Source organism: Bactrocera dorsalis, chromosome 6, assembly GCF_023373825.1.
Source record: "Bactrocera dorsalis isolate Fly_Bdor chromosome 6, ASM2337382v1, whole genome shotgun sequence".
Lineage (NCBI taxonomy): Eukaryota > Metazoa > Arthropoda > Insecta > Diptera > Tephritidae > Bactrocera > Bactrocera dorsalis.
The window spans coordinates 4,923,406-4,949,299 of NC_064308.1; the positions used below are offsets into that span (position 1 = coordinate 4,923,406).

General features: G+C 37.5%; 1 protein-coding gene across 1 annotated transcript in view; it reads left to right on the top strand.

The window, feature by feature from the left end:
* The first annotated feature begins 5,324 nt into the window (after positions 1-5,324).
* LOC125779251 (uncharacterized) overlaps positions 5,325-25,894 on the top strand; it is a 43,940-nt gene continuing 23,370 nt past the window's right edge. Inside the window, exons 1-3 of the mRNA XM_049459892.1 lie at positions 5,325-6,616; positions 6,671-7,166; positions 7,237-8,772. Of these exons, the coding sequence (XP_049315849.1) occupies positions 6,299-6,616; positions 6,671-7,166; positions 7,237-8,772 (2,350 nt within the window). The 5' untranslated portion in view covers positions 5,325-6,298. The remainder of the gene's footprint in view (positions 6,617-6,670; positions 7,167-7,236; positions 8,773-25,894) is intronic.

Genomic DNA, 25,894 nt, shown 5'->3' on the forward strand with positions numbered 1-25,894 from the left:
GAAGAGGATTTTGAAAATGAGTTGAATTAAACAAATATGACGGAATACAGATAATGCAGAATCCGAGCCTGTAGCTAGTTGCAGTGGACAGCATCTGATTATAACTGAAGCCCAACCAAAAGATGTAGAAAGTTCGTCCAAAACAAATAGAGAATCGCCAATTGTACCAGAAACAAGAGAATATGGCATTGAAGATGAAGCCTCTACGACCGCTGAACCTCTTATAATACCACCACACGACAAAGACCTTGAAATTGTAAACAATATGAATCGACAAATAATGGCATCTAGAGAAACAGAACATCAAAATTTAAAAAAACAGGCCAAGAAAATGACATTAACATCAGATGCAATACACGTTCCAGCAGAAATCGGAGATAATGTAATTATACAAATCCCTAATGTTGACAGAGCAAAAGCTGATCTACGTAATATAGTCGGAGTGGTTTTTCAAGAGGATGATCAAGGTTTTCACAAGATAAGGACGAAATATGGAACGCTTGAAAAATTATATTGCAGGTATGAACATACGCGTTACTTCATTGTTTTATCAAACTTAATTATATTCTTTTGTTCTCATTATATCGCCAATGGGTAACCTATTTAAATGTGCGTTTCAGGCCAGAATTTGACAAGTGCAAAGAAAAATTTTTGCGTGAAGAAGATGTACCGAATACAAATTTACTTTTGAAAACTGTTGCTAAGGAAACGGCCATAGGAACAGGCCAAGGATTTATTCGCTGCGTGTGCAAGAAAGGATGTATATTAGCCTGTTCGTTAAAAATTTTTATTCGAAATTTTTATCACGAAAGCTGAAAATAGTTGAGACTTGATAAGAAAATGAATCTACGAAAATTTCATACATTTTCCTATGTTCTTGTGAGCATTGCAAAATATAACGCCAATCACTTTCATTTTTGGTTAGCAATCCATGGTAATCTTGCATTAGTTTTACGGCTCTTTCTGCAGTGTCGTTAACTACTTTTAGAGAGTTTATTATTTTTTGCCATCCATATATGAAGCCTGCGTCTGCCATGTTTCTGGGTTGAAATCCAAAAAGCTGGTATCTATCTGCAGCCTTGAAAACAATTTGAGACTGTTGGAAGATATGAAATGCTCCATGGTCTCGTCTGTAAGACAATAATTTCAGAATAAAATAAAAATTTAAGAGTATTATTCTCATAGTATACCTAACAATTGTCCCATGTCTTGTGAACTTACAATAAGTTTTTTGCATCCATCTCATCTGCCGGGTTTTTTAAGAGCACTGACCATTTTGACTTTTGTCTCTACTGATAGTCTGTCATCAAAAAAGGCTAAAGCGGCTGCTTCCTCTGTCAAATACCATAAATGTTTAGACAATTTTCGCAGTGCAGCGTCGCTGGTTGTAAAATCAATGCTTTCATAATATTTTAAACTTTTTATTATATTTAAATCGTCAACGGGAGCAGCAGTAGCGTCGGAGCATTTGAACCAAATCTTAATATAAAATCGCACTATGAAAATGCAGACATCAGCTAGTGCTGCTTTTTGTTCTTCCTGCATAGGATATTGAGCTCGGAACAGGAATATTTTTAAACAGTAAATAGCGCGTGCCATCCATCTGGCTTGATGCATTGCTACTGGTGGACGAAGTCGGATTCGTGTATCGCTTTTTATATCCAAGAAGATTAATTTCAATTCTAAAAGCTCTCGATAGTCTTCTCTAACTAGACTTTTTTTAATTGTTGTGCAGCAAAAGCAATGTCATCGATTACATCGTTAATGCTTTCACGGCAATGTTCATCCTCCATACCACTTTGATATTTTTCTCTGTCAAGCTTTGACCAAGATTTCTTAAATTCTTTAAATAACGGAATATCGGGGCTTGATGTGAAGTGTGGAAGTTTAGCTTCAAACACTCCTCTCAGTACTATCTCAAATTTATGGTGTCGACAAGGGAGATAAAGCATCTCTCTATCAAGCATTTGCTCTAAGAGCACACAGGCACCACTCAATCGGCCAGTGTTTGAAGCTGTAGTGTCACAGCATAATGCTTGCACTTTCTTCGATACATTCCACTCCTCCAACGCATTATATACTGCTATTGCTTGTTCTTTGCCCGTTGAATTTGGCAGTTTTGAAATGACAAGAAGTTGGTCATGGTCCATTCCTGAAACAACTATTGGCAACCGCTCAGCACTCTTATCATGGACATCTTGATTATAAAATGTATGTTATTTTTAGATACCTGCCTCTAATCTTTGTAAATAAAATCAAATTTGTACTTACTTAATGATGGCAGCATCTTACCATCCCAATGCACAACAAGGAATGGCGGAAGTGATGATTTAAACTCTTTAGTCAGCTCAGCTTGCACAGAGCGCAGGTGTTTTTTTTGATGATAAATTGACGTTTGAGTTATAACCAAGTCGTCAACATTGTGGCCAAGAGCTTCTGCAGCCGCTTGTAATATATAAACTGCATTCCGTACACTTACTTGGCATCGATCTAGGACGGAAACTAATTTGCCGTTATAAAATGTTTTTGGCCTCTCTTGACTTCTCTCGATTTCTTCAGTGACGGTATAGCTTCGGCTTGATCACTATCCACTTCGTTTGAATCATCAGAAATACTGCTAAATGATATTTCTCCCGGTTGAATTTTTTGTTCAGCAATATTTCGCTCCCGACGTTCTTCTTCATCATGCCTTCTTGTTTGCCTTTTTGACATAAATTGAAATCGACTGATCCAAGGTAACAAACACGACCCTGCTGTCTTTGTCCGAGAAGAAAAAGCCTATCTTCTTCAACCTTTACGAGTTTCATAACATTTGCATGCGCAACATCAAATAAATTGTCCAAATTTTTAATAAAAGCTTTTTCTTTTTCACGGTAAGAATCACCGTCATACAATTTTTGCAATTTTTTAGTGCAATGGTGCTTTTCTTTAGTGGGCAAACGAGCCTTTTCCCAAAATATTAGTACTTCTCGAATTACAAGATTTGCACTTTCACACACAGATAACTTTACTACACGAATATAAAACAAGTAAGGAAGGGCTAAGTTCGGGTGTCACCGAACATTTTATACTCTCGCATGATAAAGTGATAATCGAGATTCCTTATCCGTCATTTACATATTTTTTTAAACGTGATACCTCAGCTCAAATACCGTATTTGTGTAAAGCTTTATTCCGCTATCATCATTGGTTCCTAATGTATATATTATACAGAGAAGACATCAGATGGAATTCAAATAAGCGTTATATTGGAAGAAGGCGTGGTTGTGAACCGATTTCACCCATATTTCGTACATGTCATCAGGGTGCTAAGAAAATATTATGTACCGAATTTCATTGAAATCGGTCGAGTAGTTCCTGAGATATGGTTTTTGGTCCATAAGTGGGCGACGCCACGCCCATTTTCAATTTTTAAAAAAAGCCTGGGTGCAGCTTCCTTCTGCCAATTCTTCCGTAAAATTTTGTGTTTCTGACGTTTTTTTTTAGTCGGTTAACGCACTTTTAGTGATTTTGAACATAACCTTTGTATGGGAGGTGGGCGTGGTTATTATCCGATTTCTTCCATTTTTGAACTGTATATGGAAATGCTTAAAGAAAACGATTCTGTAGAGTTTGGTTGACATAGCTATAGTAGTTTCCGAGATATATACAAAAAACTTAGTAGGGGGCGGGGCCACGCCCACTTTTCCAAAAAAATTACGTCCAAATATGCCCCTCCCTAATGCGATCCTTTGTGCCAAATTTCACTTGAATATCTTTATTTATGGCTTAGTTATGACACTTTATAGGTTTTCGGTTTCCGCCATTTTGTGGGCGTGGCAGTGGGCCGATTTTGCCCATCTTCGAACTTAACCTTCTTATGGAGCCAAGAAATACGTGTACCAAGTTTCATCACGATATCTCAATTTTTACTCAAGTTACAGCTTGCACGGACGGACGGACAGACGGACGGACGGACAGACGGACGGACATCCGGATTTCAACTCTACTCGTCATCCTGATCACTTTGGTATATATAACCCTATATCTGACTCTTTTAGTTTTAGGACTTACAAACAACCGTTATGTGAACAAAACTATAATACTCTCTTTAGCAACTTTGTTGCGAGAGTATAAAAAAGTACCTGTAGCACTTGCTTATTTGATGGTAGTTTCGAGCCCAGAATACTCAAGTTGATCGAACCAACCAAAAATATTTTATTTTTATTTCTTAAATCCATTTCACTTCAAGTCACTCTTTCTTGCTTGTAAATATAAACAGAATGAGCTCACCGTAAAATGAGAAACGCCAAAAAGCATTGACGCCGAGACGGTGTAACGGTACTATCTTGCTCATCAAAGAATCATAGTGCAAACAATACCAAAACAATAGCGTAAGTGTTAGCAAAAGGCGTCTAGACGAAACGGTAAGTTGTCATCAATTGAGAAATATAGATTTTGGAAATTTATTTTAACAAAAAAAATGTTGTCTTAATTCAATGTATTGATAATTTGATATAGTAAGAGACGAAATAAACTCGAATGAAGCAATATAAAATAATAATTTGTGAAATGTAAATAATTTTTTGTTATGTATCATACATAATTCAACGAAGATACCATTGGGGTATGACTGACGTGCAATTAATAATACAATTTTCTATCGGCACTATAAGGCGTGGTCCGAGAAGCGTGAAATTTTCGTAGATTCATTTTCTTATCAAGTCTCAACTATTTTCAGCTTTCGTGACAAAAATTTCGAATAAAATAATTTTCCCATACAAAGTAAGAACAGCCTAATGTATATCAAAAAGGTGTCTCTGCAAGAAAAGTGGTTATCTATGCAATTAGAAATGCCACAATAGTTTGTCTTGCAATAACAAATAAATCCTGTCCTTTCCTTTTGAAATTTTATAATTTTTTTAGATTAAAATTATTAAATTATTATAAAATTATTAAATTAAAATAAATTTTAAATTATTTTATCTAATTTTAGTTTTAACTACAGCTCGGTGAGACAACTAGTTCTAACTAGGAAAAACGCGTTACGTCTAAAAACCGGTTTTAATTGTAACATATGCTAGCTCATACAAAAACATACATATATACGCTAGCTTGTTGGCGAAGCTTTTCGAGCAGCAAGGGAAGCGGTAACAATCGGTTATCGTTTGTTAATTTCTTTCGGTACAGCTCGGATTTTCTACCAGCAACACAATGTTGTGACGCTTTGTCGTCGCGACAGTGCTTCGACAGATTGACTCTTTGACAAAACGTCAGTTTCGGCCATTGGTTAACCGTGACAACAGAGGTGCGAAAGATGCGTGCGAAACTTGTTATTATGAATCTTATATATAAAATTAAGTGGCAAAACTTCCTGTTCGCATACTCCTCCTAGACGGCTTGCCCGATTTCAATGAAATTTTCAGGGGTGATTGGGGTCTGTTTGGAGGGTGCACATAAGAAATTTAATGTGTGTATCATTGCACGTTTTGCAAAAAAAACAAAAAAAAAAAATCATACATCCCGCCTATACAACTTCTAATGAAATAATGTTTTGCCGCAAGATTGGTAGTCCTGTCAAATGCCTTTTACTAATAAACAGAAACAACTGGCGGATGTTTACAACTAATAAAAAACATTGACATCGCATGTTGATCGTATTTGCCTTTTTGTTCTTTCTATTGACATATTTTAAAATTGTGTGTATTTTTCTCTGATTTCAACGTGATTAACATTCTGCGTACAACACAAATCAAGTGAGTATTGTTGTTGTTTCGTATGTGATGCCATGCGGTTCGATTGTCGCTTGAAAATGCGCGGTGTGTGTAAAAAAAAGTGTTTCAACATTGTGTGTTTTTTCCAGATTTAATTCCATCGATTTGTTACATTTATTCGAACCGATTTTGTGTTTTTCTGCTGACCGTGCAACACACACAAAGCACGTGAGTATTGTTATTGTTTCGTTAGTGCTTCCATGCGGTTTGCAAATACACTGTTGGTGGGTCTTATTGCATATGCGTGTGTAGTTTAAGATGTAGTTTTAGGTTAATTTTTACATTTTTATTTATGTACTTCAAATATGCATACTCTAGAAAATGCCTCGACTACGCCAACGTAATACGGTTGGCAGGCATACGAGTGATTCACGTCGAATGTCAATATTAAGAAGAAATCAAAACGAAGAGCAGCGCGCTGAAGTGAATGCCCGAGGTAGAGCGGTGTACAGAGAGCGGCGTGCACAGATTAGAGCTGAATTCGCCGACAATCAACGGCCAAGGGCCGAGTTCCGGTCCGAGTTCCGGTCCGCCTTCGCGATCAAATGGAACATGTTGGCTTTCACTACGATCCTGACTGCGACTACAGCCTGCATGGTGCCATTGGAGCAATGGATATTATTTGTACGCATTGCAATGCAGCGAAATTTCGAGGAGAAACAGCTGGCATGTGCTGCTCCAGTGGCAAAGTGAAACTGCCTGCATTGGAACCGCCACCAGAACCATTACATTCCTTGCTCACTGGAGAATCGCCGACGTCTAAGCATTTCTTGCAGAACATACAAGCGTACAATTCATGCTTTCAAATGACTTCTTTTGGTGCCACAAAGATCATTAGAGATCCATTTATGCCGACGTTCAAGGTGATTACTTTGCATGGAATTTCCAGTGAAACATTTGACATTTTTATTCTGCAGATTCAGGGACAAATATACCATCGAGCAGGCTCGCTCATACCATTTGCCGATGCCGACTATCAATTTTTGCAAATATATTTCATCGGTAATGAAACTGACCAACTAAATCAACGATGTGAAATTGCGACCGGCACAAGGCGAGAAATCGTACTAAATTTGCAAAGATTTCTCCATGAGCACAATGAATTGATTCGATTGTTCAAAATCGCATTGGACCGCATGCCGTCTGATAACCATCGAATCGTCATCAGAGCAGACAAAATGCCGATGGGGCAGCATGCCAGACGATTCAACGCACCAACAATCGATGAGGTGGCAATCGTCATTGTTGGCGAACAGTTTGAATCGCGAGATATTGTACTGCACCGTAGAAACGAACAACTTCAGCGTGTTTCCGAGCTACACCGTTGTTATGATGCATTACAATATCCGATATTATTCTGGAGAGGTGATGACGGCTATCACATCAATATGCGATTGATAAATCCAACTACTGGTAAAAAAGTACAATTTCTGAGAAGAAATGCTACTTACGATTCAATATTTTGTGTATTGTTCATTTATAGGCCAAGAAACACCGAAAAAACTGAGTGCGATGAACTTCTATTCGTACAGAATAATGATTCGTCCGCAAGAAGATAACTACATCCTGAAATGTCGCAAGCTTTTCCATCAGTATTTGGTTGACATGTATGCGAAAATCGAGACCGAACGTGTCAACTTTATTCGATTCAACCAAGCGAAATTGCGTTCTGAAGAGTACATCCATTTGAGAGACGCCGTAATGAATGATGCAAATGTGAATAGCATTGGACGTCTGACAATATTGCCAGCCACATACATCGGCAGTCCGCGCCATATGCACGAGTATGCGCAAGATGCGATGTCGTATGTGCGCCATTACGGCAGACCGGATCTGTTCATAACGTTCACGTGCAATCCCAAGTGGAATGACATCAAATGCCATTTGTTCCCCGGTCAATCAACAACTGATCGTCACGACTTGACAGCACGTGTATTCAGGGAAAAGCAAAAAGCAATGATGGATTTAATTGTGAAACTTCGTGTTTTTGGAGAAGTTCGATGCTGGATGTACTCGATCGAATGGCAGAAAAGAGGATTACCGCATGCACACATCTTGATTTGGTTAGTTCGCAAAATACGACCAGATCAGATTGACAAAGTCATCTCAGCGGAAATTCCAGATGAAGCAATCGACCCACAATTGTTCGACGTTGTAACAAAAAACATGATCCACGGCCCTTGCGGCGCTATTAATCCAACGTCACCATGCATGATTGACAATAAGTGTTCAAAGCGCTATCCTAGAGCTTTAGTTGATGATACAATCACTGGAAATGACGGATATCCATTATATCGGCGTCGATCCGCTGAAGATGGTGGTAATTCAACGGTCATAAAAGTTCGGGATCAAGACGTTGATGTTGATAATCGTTGGGTCGTGCCGTATTCACCATTGTTGTCAAAAATTTTCGAAGCGCACATAAATGTAGAATATTGCAACTCTGTCAAATCGATTAAACACATCTGCAAATACGTAAATAAGGGCAGTGATATGGCAGTTTTTGGAGTAGCTGATTATCAGACAATCGATGAAATTCAGCAATACCAAATGGGCCGTTATATAAGCAGCAACGAAGCGGTATGGCGCATTTTATCGTTTCCAATACACGACCGGCATCCCGTTGTTCTTCATTTGGCAGTTCATCTCGAAAATGGTCAACGCGTTTATTTCACTGCAGACAATATACAACAGAGCGCAGCACGACCACCGCGGACAACACTAACTACCTTTTTCGAGTTGTGTGAAACCGATGAATTTGCAAGAACATTGCTATATTCCGAAATACCACAATATTTCACTTGGAATCCATCATCGAAAACATTTCAACGACGAAAGCAAGGGGAGCGTGTTGACGGTTATCCAAATGTCCGTAAAACCGATGCCATAGGACGCATTTACACCGTCCATCCGAACAACGCCGAATGTTTCTATTTGCGTCTGCTATTAGTCAACGTGCGCGGACCAAGATCATTTGATGATTTGAAAACTGTTGACGGTCAGTTGTGTGCGACGTATCGTGAAGCATGTCAGTGATTGCATTTGTTAGAAGATGATATGCATTGGGACACCGCACTTCATGACGCATCACTCACATCTCATCCAAAACAAATATAATAATAATATCTACATGCCTTCCGTCAAATCCGCAAGAACTGTGGAATAAGTACAAAGCCTGCATGACCGAGGACTCATTAATTATGGCGCGTAATCGAGCATCGGACGCAGACTTGCTATATACATTACAAATGTATAATGATGCTTTGATATTGGTTGAAGATCTGTGCCTTACAATTGCGAATAAGGCATTAGCGCAACTTGGCATAACTGCGCCCAATCGTTCAGTGATTGATATGCTTGACCATGAGCTTCAACGTGAACAACAATACGATTGCAATGAATTGCGTGCTTTCATACAAGCTAACATTACCAAATTAAATATTCAGCAGAAAAATGCTTATGATAAGATTATACAAGCGGTTGACAATAACGCCGGTGGATTTTTCTTTCTGGATGCGCCCGGTGGTACAGGGAAAACGTTTTTGATCTCTTTGATTCTTGCTACTATACGGTCACAGCAGAAAATTGCGCTGGCAATTGCTTCGTCAGGCATCGCTGCTACTCTACTTGATGGCGGCCGAACAGCACATTCTGCGTTGAAATTACCGTTGAACATCCAAGTCGTTGAAACACCAACATGCAACATATCGAGGAATTCAACAATGGCAAAAGTTTTGCAAGGAGCTGGAATAGTTCTATGGGACGAGTGCCCAATGGCTAACAAAAAGTCATTAGAAGCATTCAATAGAACAATGCAAGATTTACGCCAAAACCAACAACTTTTTGGCGGAGCATTAGTCTTATTATCCGGCGATTTTCGGCAAACTTTGCCAGTCATTCCTCGATCAACTCCTGCCGACGAAATAAACGCATGTTTAAAGTCGTCAGTTTTGTGGAGACATGTTCAAAGGCTGACTCTTACCATCAACATGCGAGTCCAATTGCAAAATGATCGATCCGCAGCGGCGTTTTCGAAGCAGTTGTTGGACATTGGCGAAGGCAAAATACCAATCGATGATACCGGTTTGATCACATTGCCGAACAACTTTTGTACACTTTTACAATCGAAAGAAGAATTGATTGAAAGTGTATTTCCGAATATTGTTGAATGCTATCAACGCAACGATTATTTAAGTGAACGCGCAATATTGGCACCGAAAAAAAAAAGTCGGTTCACCCATTATACTTCTACGAAATCTGAATCCACCGACTTTGTGTAATGGCACAAGGCTTTCAGTCAAAAAATTGTGGCCAAATTTGATTAAAGCAACAATACTAAATGGCAAGGCAGCAGGTGATGTCGTACTCTTACCACGCATTCCCATGATTCCAACGGACTTGCCGTTTGAATTTAAGCGCTTGCAGTTCCCAGTACGTCTTGCCTTTGCGATGACCATCAACAAATCGCAAGGGCAAACGTTTCAAGTGTGCGGCGTCAATTTGGAAGAACCATGCTTCTCCCACGGCCAATTGTTCGTCGCATGCTCGAGAGTGGGAACACCAAGGTGCTTATTCATTTACGCGCCAGGTGGAAAAACCAAGAATGTTGTATATCAATATGTTTTATAAATAAGTAACAGTTTTACAACAATAAATAAAACACAGAGTAAAAAGCCTTAAGAGTTTTAATCGATTTAGGTGTAGCGAGGCACACAGGGTAACAGCTAGTGTATGTATATTTGTATGTGGCTTAGGGTGGGTCGATTCCGGACTTTTTTCGATTCGGAATTTCTAGTAGTGCGGAAAAGTTGCCTTAGTACTTCATGATTCCAATGCAACTTTTTGTTTTGAGATCGGATTGCATCTTCAACCCCAACTCCGGACTTGAAATTTCGTAAATTCGCCTAAAATCGTGAAATTGTCTACCTAGCGCCTGAAATACGCACCTCATGGCAAAATGTATAAAACAAAAGTTATTTGTCACGTCATTTGCTACCGAAATGGAATGTGATCATGGCCGTAGGACGAACCGTTCCCGAGATACGAGCGAAAATGCGGCGCGCCACAGCGCAAGGTGAAAATCGGCTTGCGGCCACACTTCTTGACGTTGATTTCGCCGAGTGCTATCACTCACATTCATTCACCTACGCCAAAGGAAACGTTCGGATAGGTCTCCACACAAATATTTTTTCATCGAGTTCCTTCACTCTTGTCGGTGATTTCGCCGAGTTCTATCACTTATATACATACATTCATTTCCCTGCGCCATACGACACGTTCAGACTGGTCTCCACATAAATATTTTTTCATCGAGTTCCTTCACTTATATTCTCTCAACAGAACACAGAACTCAAAATGTCTGTATCTAAATTAAATTTTAGACAGAAATGTCCTGTGTTTGGCATATATCCGTACAATCTCTCTGAGTCCCAGTTACCTACTTACCAGGATGTTCTTTTGTGTTATCAGTTTGAAAGATTTCGTATAGGGCGACTCTGAGGCGACAACTAAGCCTAGGAGTAAAGAGGTTACAGAAATAGTTGCAAAAAAGGTTGAAAATACTTTCAAAAAGTCATCTATTCCGATAGTTTCACACACAAGAGTTGTACAAATGCTCACCACATACCATAAGAAATTTCTGACTCTTAAACAAATGTTTTTAAGGAACCCAAGAGGTTTGAGCTCTAAAAGAGACGACTTTGTCTCTTCTGCCGGAAAATTATTTAACATCGCTACTTATAAATGCATTTTTTTTCTTCTTGCACTTTCCCAAAGGAAAGGAAAGTTCCTATCAATGAACAACCATTTCTCTTGGACCAGAGAACCAGAAGAATTGGTCGCATTGGAAGTGTTGATCTACCTGAAACAAAAAAGATTACAAAGAAAAATGAACGTAAAGAGAAGCTTTCAAAACGTCATTCAACATCAACACTTACCAGAAAAGTGTCAGCTAGAACACGTGACCATTCAGATCAGCCAGACTCTCATACAGACGACAACAATGTAGGTGCGTCGCACATGGATTCTTCCAAAAACGATGCTGATGATGAATTTTCTCTTCCATCCTCTAAAACCAAACAAAACACACTAGCATTAGAACACACTGCTTTAGCTGCCCAAAGATTTGGAGCAAGTGATAGAGCAGCGGCCTTGATTGCTTCATCTGCTTTCCTGGATGCCAAAAAAGCAGGTTTGATAACAGAGGATCAGGCTAGCTTTGTCACTGACAAATGCAAGATTAGTCGGGCAAAAAAAAGTGTTGGAGTTAAGCTCCAAAACACCGAAAGTATTGACTCTGAATATGGGCTGTATTTTGACGGCCGCAAAGTCAATACACTTACACAAGTCAGCGAAGGTGAAAAGTACTACCGCGACACTGTCAAAGAGGAACATATTTCTCTTATAGCGGAACCTGGTTGTCATTACTTTGGCCACGTCACCTCTCCTTCCGGGTCAGCTGAGGATGAGACGCAAGCTATATGGCAACATTTACAAGACAACACTTTTACACCTTTACAAGGAACACAGGTTGGAAAGGTGGAATCATTCGGAAACTAGAAGAAAGAATAGGTAGGCCATTACAGTGGGTTGTTTGTCTTCTACATTTCAACGAACTTCTATTTCGTGCTCTTTTCGAACACATAGATGGTGTCTCGAAGAGTCCAAATACATTCTCTGGCGAAATAGGTAAACTGCTCCCTGATTGTGAGAAGTGGCTTGTTGTCAAATTTGAAAGTTTTCCGTCCTGCCAATTAACTTCTGAGGTTATTAATCCGACCCAACTTAGCACAGACTAAGCTTATCTCAATAAAATATCAGAAGCTGTTATTTCCGGTCAATGTTCCTCAGATTTAGCGTCGATGCATCCAGTTAACATGTGCAAATCTCACTGGCTCACCTGTGCAAATAGAATTCTGAGATTATACATTTCTACTGGCAAACTAACAAAGGAAATAAAGATTTTGATCAAGTACATACTTACAGTTTACTCACCTTTGTGCTTCTCAATAAGTTTCAACAGTTCAATCAAAGATGGCTCGCGCCATCTCTATGCTGCAATTCAAAGGTCGAGATACCTACCTGCTAAACTGCGCAAGGTTGTCGATTCATCCATTCAACAGAATGCTTTCTTTGATCTTCCAGAAAACATTCTCCTTAGTATGATGAATGACGAACGGATAGAAGTCAGAAAGTTGGCCTTGACCGTCTTCTGGCAGCCAGAGAAGCAGAGTCTGACACTGTAAATGGAAGGGTTAGATGTAATAAAGTGCCAAAGCTGAATTTCAAAGCTAATAATTATTACGATATGATTAAATAGAAGAAGGGCTGTCTGGAGACTCTGCAGAGGTATGGAAATTAAGTGAATTCCCTTTCACACCGTGGCAGTCGAGAAAATCGTCAAACTGGTGACAGAGGCATCTTTTAAAGTTATCGTTTTATACGCTCTACACTGAAATCTAGGCAGCAAGTGCCAAAGTTTAGTACAAAATCTGATTTTATCAATAAATTTTACACAGATTCAGACTAAAACAAACCTGACATATGGTTGGTTGGTTGGGTTGGGCTTGGGAGGAACCCGAAGAGCAGCCACCTCCACGCGGTGTGTTCTGGGTGACCAATACAGGTTAGCTGAGAGCTGCAACAATTTTCACCTTGCGCTGTGGCGCGCCGCCTTTTCGCTCGTATCTCGGGAACGGTTCGTCCTACGGCCATGATCACATACCATTTCGGTAGCAAATGACGTGACAAATAACTTTTGTTTTATACATTTTGCCATGAGATGCGTATTTCAGGCGCTAGGTAGACAATTTCACGATTTTAGGCGAATTTCCGAAATTTCAAGTCCGGAGTTGGGGTTGAAGATGCAATCCGATCTCAAAACAAAAAGTTGCATTGGAATCATGAAGTACTAAGGCAACTTTTCCGCACTATTAGAAATCCCGAATCGAAAAAAGTCCGGAATCGACCCACACTAATGTGGCTCACATTTGCTTTCGTAAACATACAGACAAATGTGCCAAAGAAATAATATATTGTATATGCCATAGAACAGTGCTTCCCAAACTGAGTTTTGCCATGTCCGGTCACTTTCACACTGTCCTTTCGTGACCCACTTAATAATGTTAAACTCAAGACGGTTACATGAGATTAAATAATACACGTTTAATAATAGTAAAAAGAGAAATGTTTTATTAATATTAAATTATAATATTTTGGTATCTTTGGTACTCACTTTTTAGTGCGAAGTATGTAGCGGTTGCTTATTTTTAATTATAGAGTTCAAGTTTGCTGAAATTTCTGAAAGTTTTATTCTGAGATCGGGTTCCACTTCCAGTCTGTTTCGATATTTATTTTTAAGGTAAACAAGTGTTGAAAACCCAGTTTCACATTTGTAAGTGGTCACAAAAACATTAAAAAAGTCATTGCTTGATGAGCTAGCATTGTGTATTCTTGACGAAAAGATAACCAAAAATCAATCAATGGTCTTCTGTCAAATGTATCCTTGAGTGCTGTATCCGTTGACAGTTCAATCAAAGAATCGACATCTGAATCTGGCAAATTTGTTTCGGTATCTAATTTGAATGTAAATGCGTTTCTTATCCAAGCTTTGTTGCCATTGATTGGAGGAAAATATTCTTGAAGATTCCTCCCAAATGTTATAAATGTTCTTTAAATTGAGTTAAGATGTCTTGTGGCAATGCACAAATGTTCTTTGTACTTCACATAAATTACTAAATGCTTTACAGTTCCCTGTCTCCACGCGTTGTAACCACACTATAAGTTTTTTTCTTGCAGCTTCCACTTTGTCTCGTACTTTAAATATTGTTACATAGTTACCTTGCAATGTTTAGATTATTTAAAAATTCAAAAATATCAGATATGTAAGCAAACTAGTTAACATCATGAAATCTGTTCTTGAATTCAAATATTACATCTCTAGCTGTTGGGGGATGTTGCTCCAAAAAAACTTTTACTTCTTCTTTTAATTCGATAAGCCTTTTTAAGACATTACCTCTTGACAGCCATCGTATCGTATGTGTTTGAGTTCCTTGTGAAAAAGTAGACTTCATATTTTTTCCTATTGTTTAACTCTCTCTTCCTATTTACGAAGAACTCTTTTGGCTTTTCTTTGTATTCAGGATGTTTCAGTTCCCAATGCCGCTGCAACTTTGAAGGTTTCATTGATTCGTTCGATAGTTCGACACTGCAAATAACACATAGTGGTTTGTGATCTGTACCCTCCATAAAACCGAATTTAATGTAATCTTCAAGATATTGTCGGGTCCATGACTCCTTTTTCTTTTTTGAAGATTCATTTATTTCATTATCGTGGACCCGTTTGTTGGAATCAATATTAGAACTTGTACTTGGCCGTACTAACTCACTATCACTCAAATTTTTACTTGTGCTGCTCACGTAACTGGTACTTTGTGTTATTATCTATTTATCCATTGTTATTGTTGTTAATAATCGTTTTGATATGTAAAATACGTAGTTAATTCAACACTGCACAAACCTGTTTATACTGCCCGAGCGGAATGTCAGTGATTGGCGGAGTTGGGTGATTCGAGGTGAGGGAGGAAAGGGGAGGCGCTGAGCCAGAGAACTTAAAGATATAGAGAAGATGCAAGCTCGATGTCGAACATTTTATAGAATTGTAGTACTGAATTCACCTCACAACCACAGAATTCACGATGTGAAATGTTAACATTCTTAACAGTTCTCTCACATACTCAAACAGAGAATATGAGAGAAATAAATATATGTATGTACTCGTATTTTCGGCATATAACGACATAGCATATATGCCTAAGCAGGGAATATTGAAGGAAAATAAGTACTTTGATATTCCACTTTTAACAGCGAAAAATGTGTATAAAACACACCTCTCACACAGAGAACATAAAGACATTTTTTATGTTCTCTGTCTCACATACCCAAGAATATGAAGAGACGTAAATACGAGTATATGTATTAAGGTGGGCCAAAAATAGTTTTTATTTTTATTTTTCTTAGTTACCATGAAAATCTCATCCAACATGACTAAAAACAAATTCTGGTAAGACCTGAGCTCTTAATATCAATATTAAGAGATGCCTCATCGACATTTTTGATTTCCCATATAAATAACACAGGAAATTTTGTTTATTTTGTTTGGATTTTTAATGTACACAAACAAATAATTGGTAAGCGAGAATTAACACTTATTCTTATAGGAAATTTAACGATCTACAAAAAAGGTCTAGAACATTTTTCGACTGAGGCAACTCATTCAAAGGTATTCGTTGTTAAAGTCCAACAAAAAATTATAAAAAGTGATTTCCACAATTTTTCATCTTATATTGCAAATTGATGCCTAATAAGCATACAAATCATATTTTTTCGATTTATCTCATTTTTATTTAATTAATTCATAAAAGAAATGCAATCTTGTCATGCTGAACTTAATTGTTAATTTTCATTATTATTTTTTTATTTTACCGCTTATGTCATTGTAACTATCGATCTTAGCGACACCTATATTTTTTTTTTTATTATTTTATTTATTGGATCTGCTTTTTCTTAAAGCCTAACAATAAGTTATAAAATCTTAAATCTATTTAAAAACTAGACAGTCTCAAGCAAGTGATTGAGCTGTTTTGGTGATGCGTCGCTCTTTAATACGCAGGCATATCTCTTCTTTTAAGTCGTGTTTGATCACCGGAATGTACCAAAGCATTAGCCAAAGAGTTTGGGTGATCTCAGAGCTTAGATATTTACTTAATTCTGCTGTCTTCTACTTCTTTCTTTACCAAAGGGATACCAAGGTTTTTATGGATATTTTCGTTACGCATGTACCATGGTAAACACGTGATTGTTCTAAGCATTTTCGGTTGAAACCTTTGTAATAAATATATCAATATTAGTTGCACAGGTCGTACCCCACAGTTGAATGCCATACATCCAAATCGGCTTTATGACCGCATTATATAAAAGCACTTTGTTGTCTAGGCTAAGTTTTGAGTTTTTATTTAAAAGCCAATTTAAATTTGCAGCTCTAAACTTCATACATGTTATTTTACTAGATATGTGTTTTCTCCACGTGAGCCTTCTATATAGGTGAATACCAAGATAATAATTACGATTAATGTTTCTAAGTCATCGCTCACACAGAGTAGAGTTCAAAGTTTTTGTTTAAATTAAGTACTTAAAAATTGATTTTATTAAACGATTATCGATATTTTGAGAAAATTCTATGATTGCATCGCTAAACACTCGATAAGGTTTACCGTAAATATGATTTGTTATGTTTATTAGCCATCAATTTGTAATATTTTTTTTTTTTGTTTTATTACAAACATTTTTAAAACTTTAACAATGTTTGATATCACTACAACTAGTTTCAAAACTAACGAGCAGTTTGATTTGAATAACTTAAAAACGAATTACATAGAAATTAATAGTAATATTCATACATAGATGGTAAATAATTAATTAAATCCTTTATATTTTAGCTTCCAACTATGCTATGTGGTTTTTTGCGACATAATCGACTAGAGCGGCATGTGTCTAAACGAAGATTTCTCGCCTCCTCGTTCACATGTGCATTAAGCCTTTTGTAGTGGGCATCTGCCTGACTCCTTATTTTTTCGGCGACTGTATTCATCCTTAGGTCTCGATGAATATCCGCATTTCTGCAGTACCAGGGAGCATTTACAATGCCTCTTAGCACCTTGTTTTGAAAACGTTGTATAATATTAATACTGCCATCATTGGCACACCCCCACAGTTGCGCACCATATGACCATACCGGCTTGATTATTTGTTTATAAAGAAGTAATTTGTTGTAAAGGGTGATTTTTTAAGAGCTTGATAACTTTTTTAAAAAAAAAAACGCATAAAATTTGCAAAATCTCATCGGTTCTTTATTTGAAACGTTAGATTGGTTCATGACATTTACTTTTTGAAGATAATTTCATTTAAATGTTGACCGCGGCTGCGTCTTAGGTGGTCCATTCGGAAAGTCCAATTTTGGGCAACTTTTTCGAGCATTTCGGCCGGAATAGCCCGAATTTCTTCGGAAATGTTGTCTTCCAAAGCTGGAATAGTTGCTGGCTTATTTCTGTAGACTTTAGACTTGACGTAGCCCCACAAAAAATAGTCTAAAGGCGTTAAATCGCATGATCTTGGTGGCCAACTTACGGGTCCATTTCTTGAGATGAATTGTTGTCCGAAGTTTTCCCTCAAAATGGCCATAGAATCGCGAGCTGTGTGGCATGTAGCGCCATCTTGTTGAAACCACATGTCAACCAAGTTCAGTTCTTCCATTTTTGGCAACAAAAAGTTTGTTAGCATCGAACGATAGCGATCGCCATTCACCGTAACGTTGCGTCCAACAGCATCTTTGAAAAAATACGGTCCAATGATTCCACCAGCGTACAAACCACACCAAACAGTGCATTTTTCGGGATGCATGGGCAGTTCTTGAACGGCTTCTGGTTGCTCTTCACCCCAAATGCGGCAATTTTGCTTATTTACGTAGCCATTCAACCAGAAATGAGCCTCATCGCTGAACAAAATTTGTCCGAAAAAAAAAAAAAACCGAACACTGATTTTGGTAATAAAATTCAATGATTTGCAAGCGTTGCTCGTTAGTAAGTCTATTCATGATGAAATGTCAAAGCATACTGAGCATCTTTCTCTTTGACACCATGTCTGAAATCCCACGTGATCTGTCAAATACTAATGCATGAAAATCCTAACCTCAAAAAAATCACCCGTTATATGGACAGGTTTGACCTTCGCCCAATTAGCCATTTCATTTTCGACAATTTCAGGTTAAGTTCAATCCTTTTTATTTTAATATGCTCTTTCCAACGTAATCTAGCCAGAGCAGAGAAACTAAAAACATAGAGAAGGTGCAAATCGAAATCTGTATGATGGTTCGATTGCGCGGCTAACAGAGCTGATAGATTTTTATTAGGGAATTCGCCGTGCTTGCTGCTATTTAGCATAATTGAGCACATGGAGTGGCAGAAATATATGTAAATGACTGAAAATAAATAAAGAGAATTTGCTTCGTAGAAAAATATACAAAATATACAAAGGCACACAGAGAATGTAAAAAAGCATTCTCTGAGTGACATATGTATGCATATATTGTATTATATGACCATTGTCACATATGCGTGATTTTCACATATGCATGCTTATATTGAATTAATGAACCATTGTCACATATGCGTGATTACTTTGTATCAAATGAACCATTTTTTTCCGAAAACTGGTAAAAATTTTAATTTTTTTTACAAAATCAGGAAAAATAAGGGAAAATTATTTTAATGTTATTTCTCTTTATTTTTATTTTTTAATTTTTAAATTAATTAATATTTATTTCGACTATTACAAAGTGAAGATGTGCAAAATGATCTTCATTTCTTCAAAGAAAATTGATGACCTTCATGAAATATGCATATTCGCATTAGAATTCCTATGGCATATACATATGTATGTATATTATTTCTTTGGCACATTTGTATGTTTCCGAAAGCAAATGCGAGCCACATACATCCGGAATCGACCGACCCTAGCGCACACTAAATGAATTATTCGTGCAATGTTTTATCGCGTTATATTAAAAAGCTTCTTGATTTGTGTACAGGAAACTGAAGGAATCAAGTGGATTTTAAAATTGTGCGATGTGGAAAGTAGGCGTGGTTGTTGTCAGATTTCGTCCACTTTCACACTGTTATATAGGAATCTACAAAGAATGTCAGGTATTAAATTTTGTCAAAATCGATTGGTCGGGTCCCGAGATATGGGATTTCATTAAAAAGTGCGTGGAGCCACGCTCATCGTCCAATTTTTAACATCAGCAGTCATAACGTTCTCACAAACAATCTTGGTGGTAATATTTAATGTCTCTAGTGTATTTAGTTGCTGATTTATCGCGTTTTTAGTAGTTTTTAACAGTATCGTTATAGGAGGATGGAGTCATGTGTAGAAGTTCACGAAAATGAGGAAAGTTCTCTGATCGCCATTCACTTGGGAGTAGCCAGAAACGATACTTTTACATATGGCTCAAGCAGCTCACGACTTTGACCAAATATCCTCTGGGTAGCCTAAGAACGCCAGTTTGAAGGCGAGCTACAGTGAGAAGGCGAAATATCTCCTCCACAGGGTTGTGCGCTAGGTTTGAGACCCGCAACGTAATAAACAAAACCAATGAAAACTAATCAACAGCATCGGATGAGAGCTTCCCTTTTGATGACGACCACGGCAAACGAAATAAGGAAATAAAATTAAAATAAGTGTTCCTAATTTTTCCCGATTTTGTAAAAAAATCAAAATTTTTACCATTTTTCGGAACACAATGGTTCTTATAACACAAAGTAATCACGCATACATATGTGTCAATGGTTCATACAATACAATATAAGCATGCATATGTCACTCAGAGAATGCTTTTTTACATTCTCTGTGTAACTTTGTATATTTTTCTAGAAAGCAATTCTCTTTATTTATTCTCAGTCATTTTACATATATTTCTGCCAGAGAACGGGCTCATTTCTGAATCTTATAAGTTCTGTTAGTTTTTGCATAAGGCCTTCGTGCCATACCTTGTCAAACGCTTGTGCAACGTCAAGGAATACAGCTGAGCATACGTTTCTCTCCTCCAGGGATTTTTCTATTTCTGATGTTATTCTGTGAATTTGTTCTATTGTTGAATGCTTATTTCTAAAACCGAACTGATGCGATGGGATTAACTGCTTTTCGTCGATTATAGATTTTAATCTTAGATAAATTAATTTTTCAAAAAGTTTTGAGATTTGTGGAAGTAGTGAAATTGGTCTATATGACGAGACTACGTGAGGATCCTTTCCTGGCTTAGGAACCATAACAACTTCGGCGACTTTCCAAAGGCTTGGAAAATGTGTCAGACGGATTGCTGTATTGTAAAGATAGGTGAGCTTCCGTAAACATTTGTATGGTAACTGCTTTAACACTTCAGCTGTAATTAAATCGAAGCCAGCTGCTTTCTTAACTTTAAGCTTTTTAATTTCACTTTTAAGTTCACAAATGATGATTGCTGGGATTGTTGCATGATCCTGTTGAATACTACTGAGGAACGCGATTTCACTATCCTCGTTTGGACGAAAAGTTTCAGCTAGGTGTTTTGCAAATGCATTAGCTTTATCACAATCACTTCTAGCCCATGTATTTGAAGCAACTTTTAGTGGTGCAACGTGACTTATTGGACGTTTCAGATACTTTGTTCTTTTCCAGAGTGAGTAATCATCTTTTTTGTCAGCGGATAGTTGAGATAAATATTTATTAATTGATTCATTCTTAATATTTCTCGTTTTAATTCTGCTGTTGCCTTATTAAGGTTGGTTTTGTCGAGAGGTGAGCGGGTTTGTTGCCATTTCCGTCGTAACTTTCTTTTCTTAATTAGAAGGATTTTTATTTCTTTAGGGTAATTTGAACCTATAATTTTACGCTTTATCTCCAGAGTATTATCCCAAGCTGCTTGTTGAATTTCTTTTGTAAATGTGTTGACTTCTAACTTTAGTTGTGCAATTGTTGTGATTTTCGGACACTTTATTTTAGTCTGAAGTATTTGTTTGAACGAAGTCCAGTCCGTATTTTTGTTGTATAACTTCAGACTAGTATCTCTTTGAATTAGTGTTTCACTTACTGTTAAATATAATGGGGAGTGATCAGAGCTTAGATCTAACCCACCTTCTATTTCTATGAAATTTCGAGATATTTTCCTGGTTATAAAGTCTATAACATCTGGTATTTTGTTGGTGTCCGTTGGCCAATAAGTTGGAGTTCCGGTCGATACAAACTCACACCCGGTTTCCTTAGCTGCCTGGAATAAGTCTCGCCCTTTAGCTGTCGTTAGGCGCGATCCCCAGTAAACATGCTTAGCGTTAAAGTCGCCTCCCATAATAAATTTGTGTTTGTGCATATTGAGAAGTTCTTTATATTCTTCAACGAGGATTTTGTATCTCGGCGGGCAATATATTGCAGTAATTGACAAGGGTTGGTTCATTGCTTTTAATGTAATACTTGTGGTTTGAATATTGTGCGTACTGATTTTTCTATCCTCATAACGTTTAATGCTGTTTTTAACAATAACAGCAGTGCCTCCCCTCGCACAATTACTAGGGTGGATTTTATGATAGACATCGTAATTTTGGAAAGTTATATGGCTGTGTCTCGAGTTTCGGATATTAGACATACATCTATTTTCTCTTTTTGTAAAATTAGTAGAAGCTCTTCTTGGTGCTTTAATAGTCCATTTGCATTCCATGTCATAACTCGGAGAGCACCATTCATACCTTAGATTTTGTTTTATTTTTATTTTTTTCGAAGTTATCCAAACGGCTGCACAGATCGTTATTGAATTTTTCTTGTTTATTTAACTTCTCAAGGATTTGAGTTAGTAGGTCTTCGGTAATCTTTGTGTTTTGTTTTTCGTTCGCCACGTTTGAGTTGTTTTTCAATACTTCAGAAAAAGTGAGCTTACTCGTCTGTACACGATTCTGCTTGTTGACAGTACTTTTATTACCAATGGGTAGATTTTTTGATGTACTGGGCAAATTTGTGGAAATTTTTTGTTTTTTCAAGGCTTTGTTACGAATACTTTGAAGCTCCTTGGCAACAATACATCCTCTGTAGTTTGCCGGATGGCTTTCGCCACAGTTAGAACATTTTGGTTTTTCTGAGTTGGTTTTTTGGCACTCGATGGTTTTGTGCTTACCACCGCATTAAACGCACTTTGACATTTTGCCACAGAAGTTCTTGGTGTGTCCAAATGCCTGGCAATTTTTACATTGTGGAATAAGTTTAGAATTCCTAACAGGCTCGATGAGAACAACGGTGTGAAGAATGTGTTTGATTTCATAAAATTTCTTGATGTCTTCATTAGAATCAAAAGTGGCTAAAAACATGTTTAAAGGTTCTCGTGTTTTCCACTTGAGTTTATTTACGACGTTCATAACATTTAAACCTTGTTCTTTTAAATCAGCGATAATATCACTAATGCTGCACGAATGGTGGAGATTTTTAATCATGACCTTTATTGAACGTGTTTGTTTGTCTTTAAAGGAATACCATGAAGCTCCCGACGCAGACAACATTTTTGTCACTGATCTGTAGTCATCATTTGATGTAACGCTTATCTTATGAATATCGTTATTTAATAGTTTAAATACAAATGAACCCTTAGTATTATCTTTAATTATGTTATTTAGTTCTTTATAATTAGAGATATTCGAAATCATAATAGGTGGAGGCCGCGGTTCATATTTCGGTTTTTCATTTTTAACTGTGTGGTTTTCACTCGATAAAAAAGTATTTTCTTTTAAGATCACTTCTGGTGAAGCTTCGGCCTTACGCTTTTTACTAGGCCTTTTATTTTTCTTCAAAATCCAGTCTGTTTTCATAGCTAATTCTTCTTCATCAGTTTCGTATTGAGATTGACTATAATTAGGCACAAGTGGACGATTATTTTGTTCTTTAAGCTTCTGATTTTCTCTTTTTAATTGTTCGCATAATTGTTCTAAATCTTTCAATTTTTGTCTCAATTCATCTATTTCGGAAACTAATTTTTTCGGTTGGCTTGTTGTTATTTCCTGACCCCCTCCAGGGAGCGGGGTACGAATCATAATCCAGCTATATATTATATGTTTGTTGTAAAGGGTGATTTTTTAAGAGCTTGATAACTTTTTTAAAAAAAAAACGCATAAAATTTGCAAAATCTCATCGGTTCTTTATTTGAAACGTTAGATTGGTTCATGACATTTACTTTTTGAAGATAATTTCATTTAAATGTTGACCGCGGCTGCGTCTTAGGTGGTCCATTCGGAAAGTCCAATTTTGGGCAACTTTTTCGAGCATTTCGGCCGGAATAGCCCGAATTTCTTCGGAAATGTTGTCTTCCAAAGCTGGAATAGTTGCTGGCTTATTTCTGTAGACTTTAGACTTGACGTAGCCCCACAAAAAATAGTCTAAAGGCGTTAAATCGCATGATCTTGGTGGCCAACTTACGGGTCCATTTCTTGAGATGAATTGTTGTCCGAAGTTTTCCCTCAAAATGGCCATAGAATCGCGAGCTGTGTGGCATGTAGCGCCATCTTGTTGAAACCACATGTCAACCAAGTTCAGTTCTTCCATTTTTGGCAACAAAAAGTTTGTTAGCATCGAACGATAGCGATCGCCATTCACCGTAACGTTGCGTCCAACAGCATCTTTGAAAAAATACGGTCCAATGATTCCACCAGCATACAAACCACACCAAACAGTGCATTTTTCGGGATGCATGGGCAGTTCTTGAACGGCTTCTGGTTGCTCTTCACCCCAAATGCGGCAATTTTGCTTATTTACGTAGCCATTCAACCAGAAATGAGCCTCATCGCTGAACAAAATTTGTCGATAAAACACATTTCGAACCGAACACTGATTTTGGTAATAAAATTCAATGATTTGCAAGCGTTGCTCGTTAGTAAGTCTATTCATGATGAAATGTCAAAGCATACTGAGCATCTTTCTCTTTGACACCATGTCTGAAATCCCACGTGATCTGTCAAATACTAATGCATGAAAATCCTAACCTCAAAAAAATCACCCGTTATAAGGGATTACTCGTAGGTAATGGTGAGTTAGTTAGCCAATAGTTAGTAAAAATAAATAAATAAATAAATATATATGTGGCAACTACCAGATGAAACGTTTACCAATTTAGGTGTATACTTTTAGGCTAGCCTAGTGCAGCTAAAAAAAACTTAACTTAAAAAACGCAAATAAAATTTGGTTCTTGTATTGGATAACAATAAAGCTTATAACGGGTGATTTTTTTGAGGTTAGGATTTTCATGCATTAGTATTTGACAGATCACGTGGGATTTCAGACATGGTGTCAAAGAGAAAGATGCTCAGTATGCTTTGACATTTCATCATGAATAGACTTACTAACGAGCAACGCTTGCAAATCATTGAATTTTATTACCAAAATCAGTGTTCGGTTCGAAATGTGTTTCGCGCTTTACGTCCGATTTATGGTCTACATAATCGACCAAGTGAGCAAACAATTAATGCGATTGTGACCAAGTTTCGCACTCAGTTTACTTTATTGGACATTAAACCAACCACACGAATGCGTACAGTGCGTACAGAAGAGAATATTGCGTCTGTTTCTGAGAGTGTGGCTGAAGACCGTGAAATGTCGATTCGTCGCCGTTCGCAGCAATTGGGTTTGTGTTATTCGACCACATGGAAGATTTTACGCAAAGATCTTGGTGTAAAACCGTATAAAATACAGCTCGTGCAAGAACTGAAGCCGAACGATCTGCCACAACGTCGAATTTTCAGTGAATGGGCCCTAGAAAAGTTGGCAGAAAATCCGCTTTTTATCGACAATTTTGTTCAGCGATGAGGCTCATTTCTGGTTGAATGGCTACGTAAATAAGCAAAATTGCCGCATTTGGGGTGAAGAGCAACCAGAAGCCGTTCAAGAACTGCCCATGCATCCCGAAAATGCACTGTTTGGTGTGGTTTGTACGCTGGTGGAATCATTGGACCGTATTTTTTCAAAGATGCTGTTGGACGCAACGTTACGGTGAATGGCGATCGCTATCGTTCGATGCTAACAAACTTTTTGTTGCCAAAAATGGAAGAACTGAACTTGGTTGACATGTGGTTTCAACAAGATGGCGCTACATGCCACACAGCTCGCGATTCTATGGCCATTTTGAGGGAAAACTTCGGACAACAATTCATCTCAAGAAATGGACCCGTAAGTTGGCCACCAAGATCATGCGATTTAACGCCTTTAGACTATTTTTTGTGGGGCTACGTCAAGTCTAAAGTCTACAGAAATAAGCCAGCAACTATTCCAGCTTTGGAAGACAACATTTCCGAAGAAATTCGGGCTATTCCGGCCGAAATGCTCGAAAAAGTTGCCCAAAATTGGACTTTCCGAATGGACCACCTAAGACGCAGCCGCGGTCAACATTTAAATGAAATTATCTTCAAAAAGTAAATGTCATGAACCAATCTAACGTTTCAAATAAAGAACCGATGAGATTTTGCAAATTTTATGCGTTTTTTTTTTTTAAAAAAGTTATCAAGCTCTTAAAAAATCACCCTTTACTA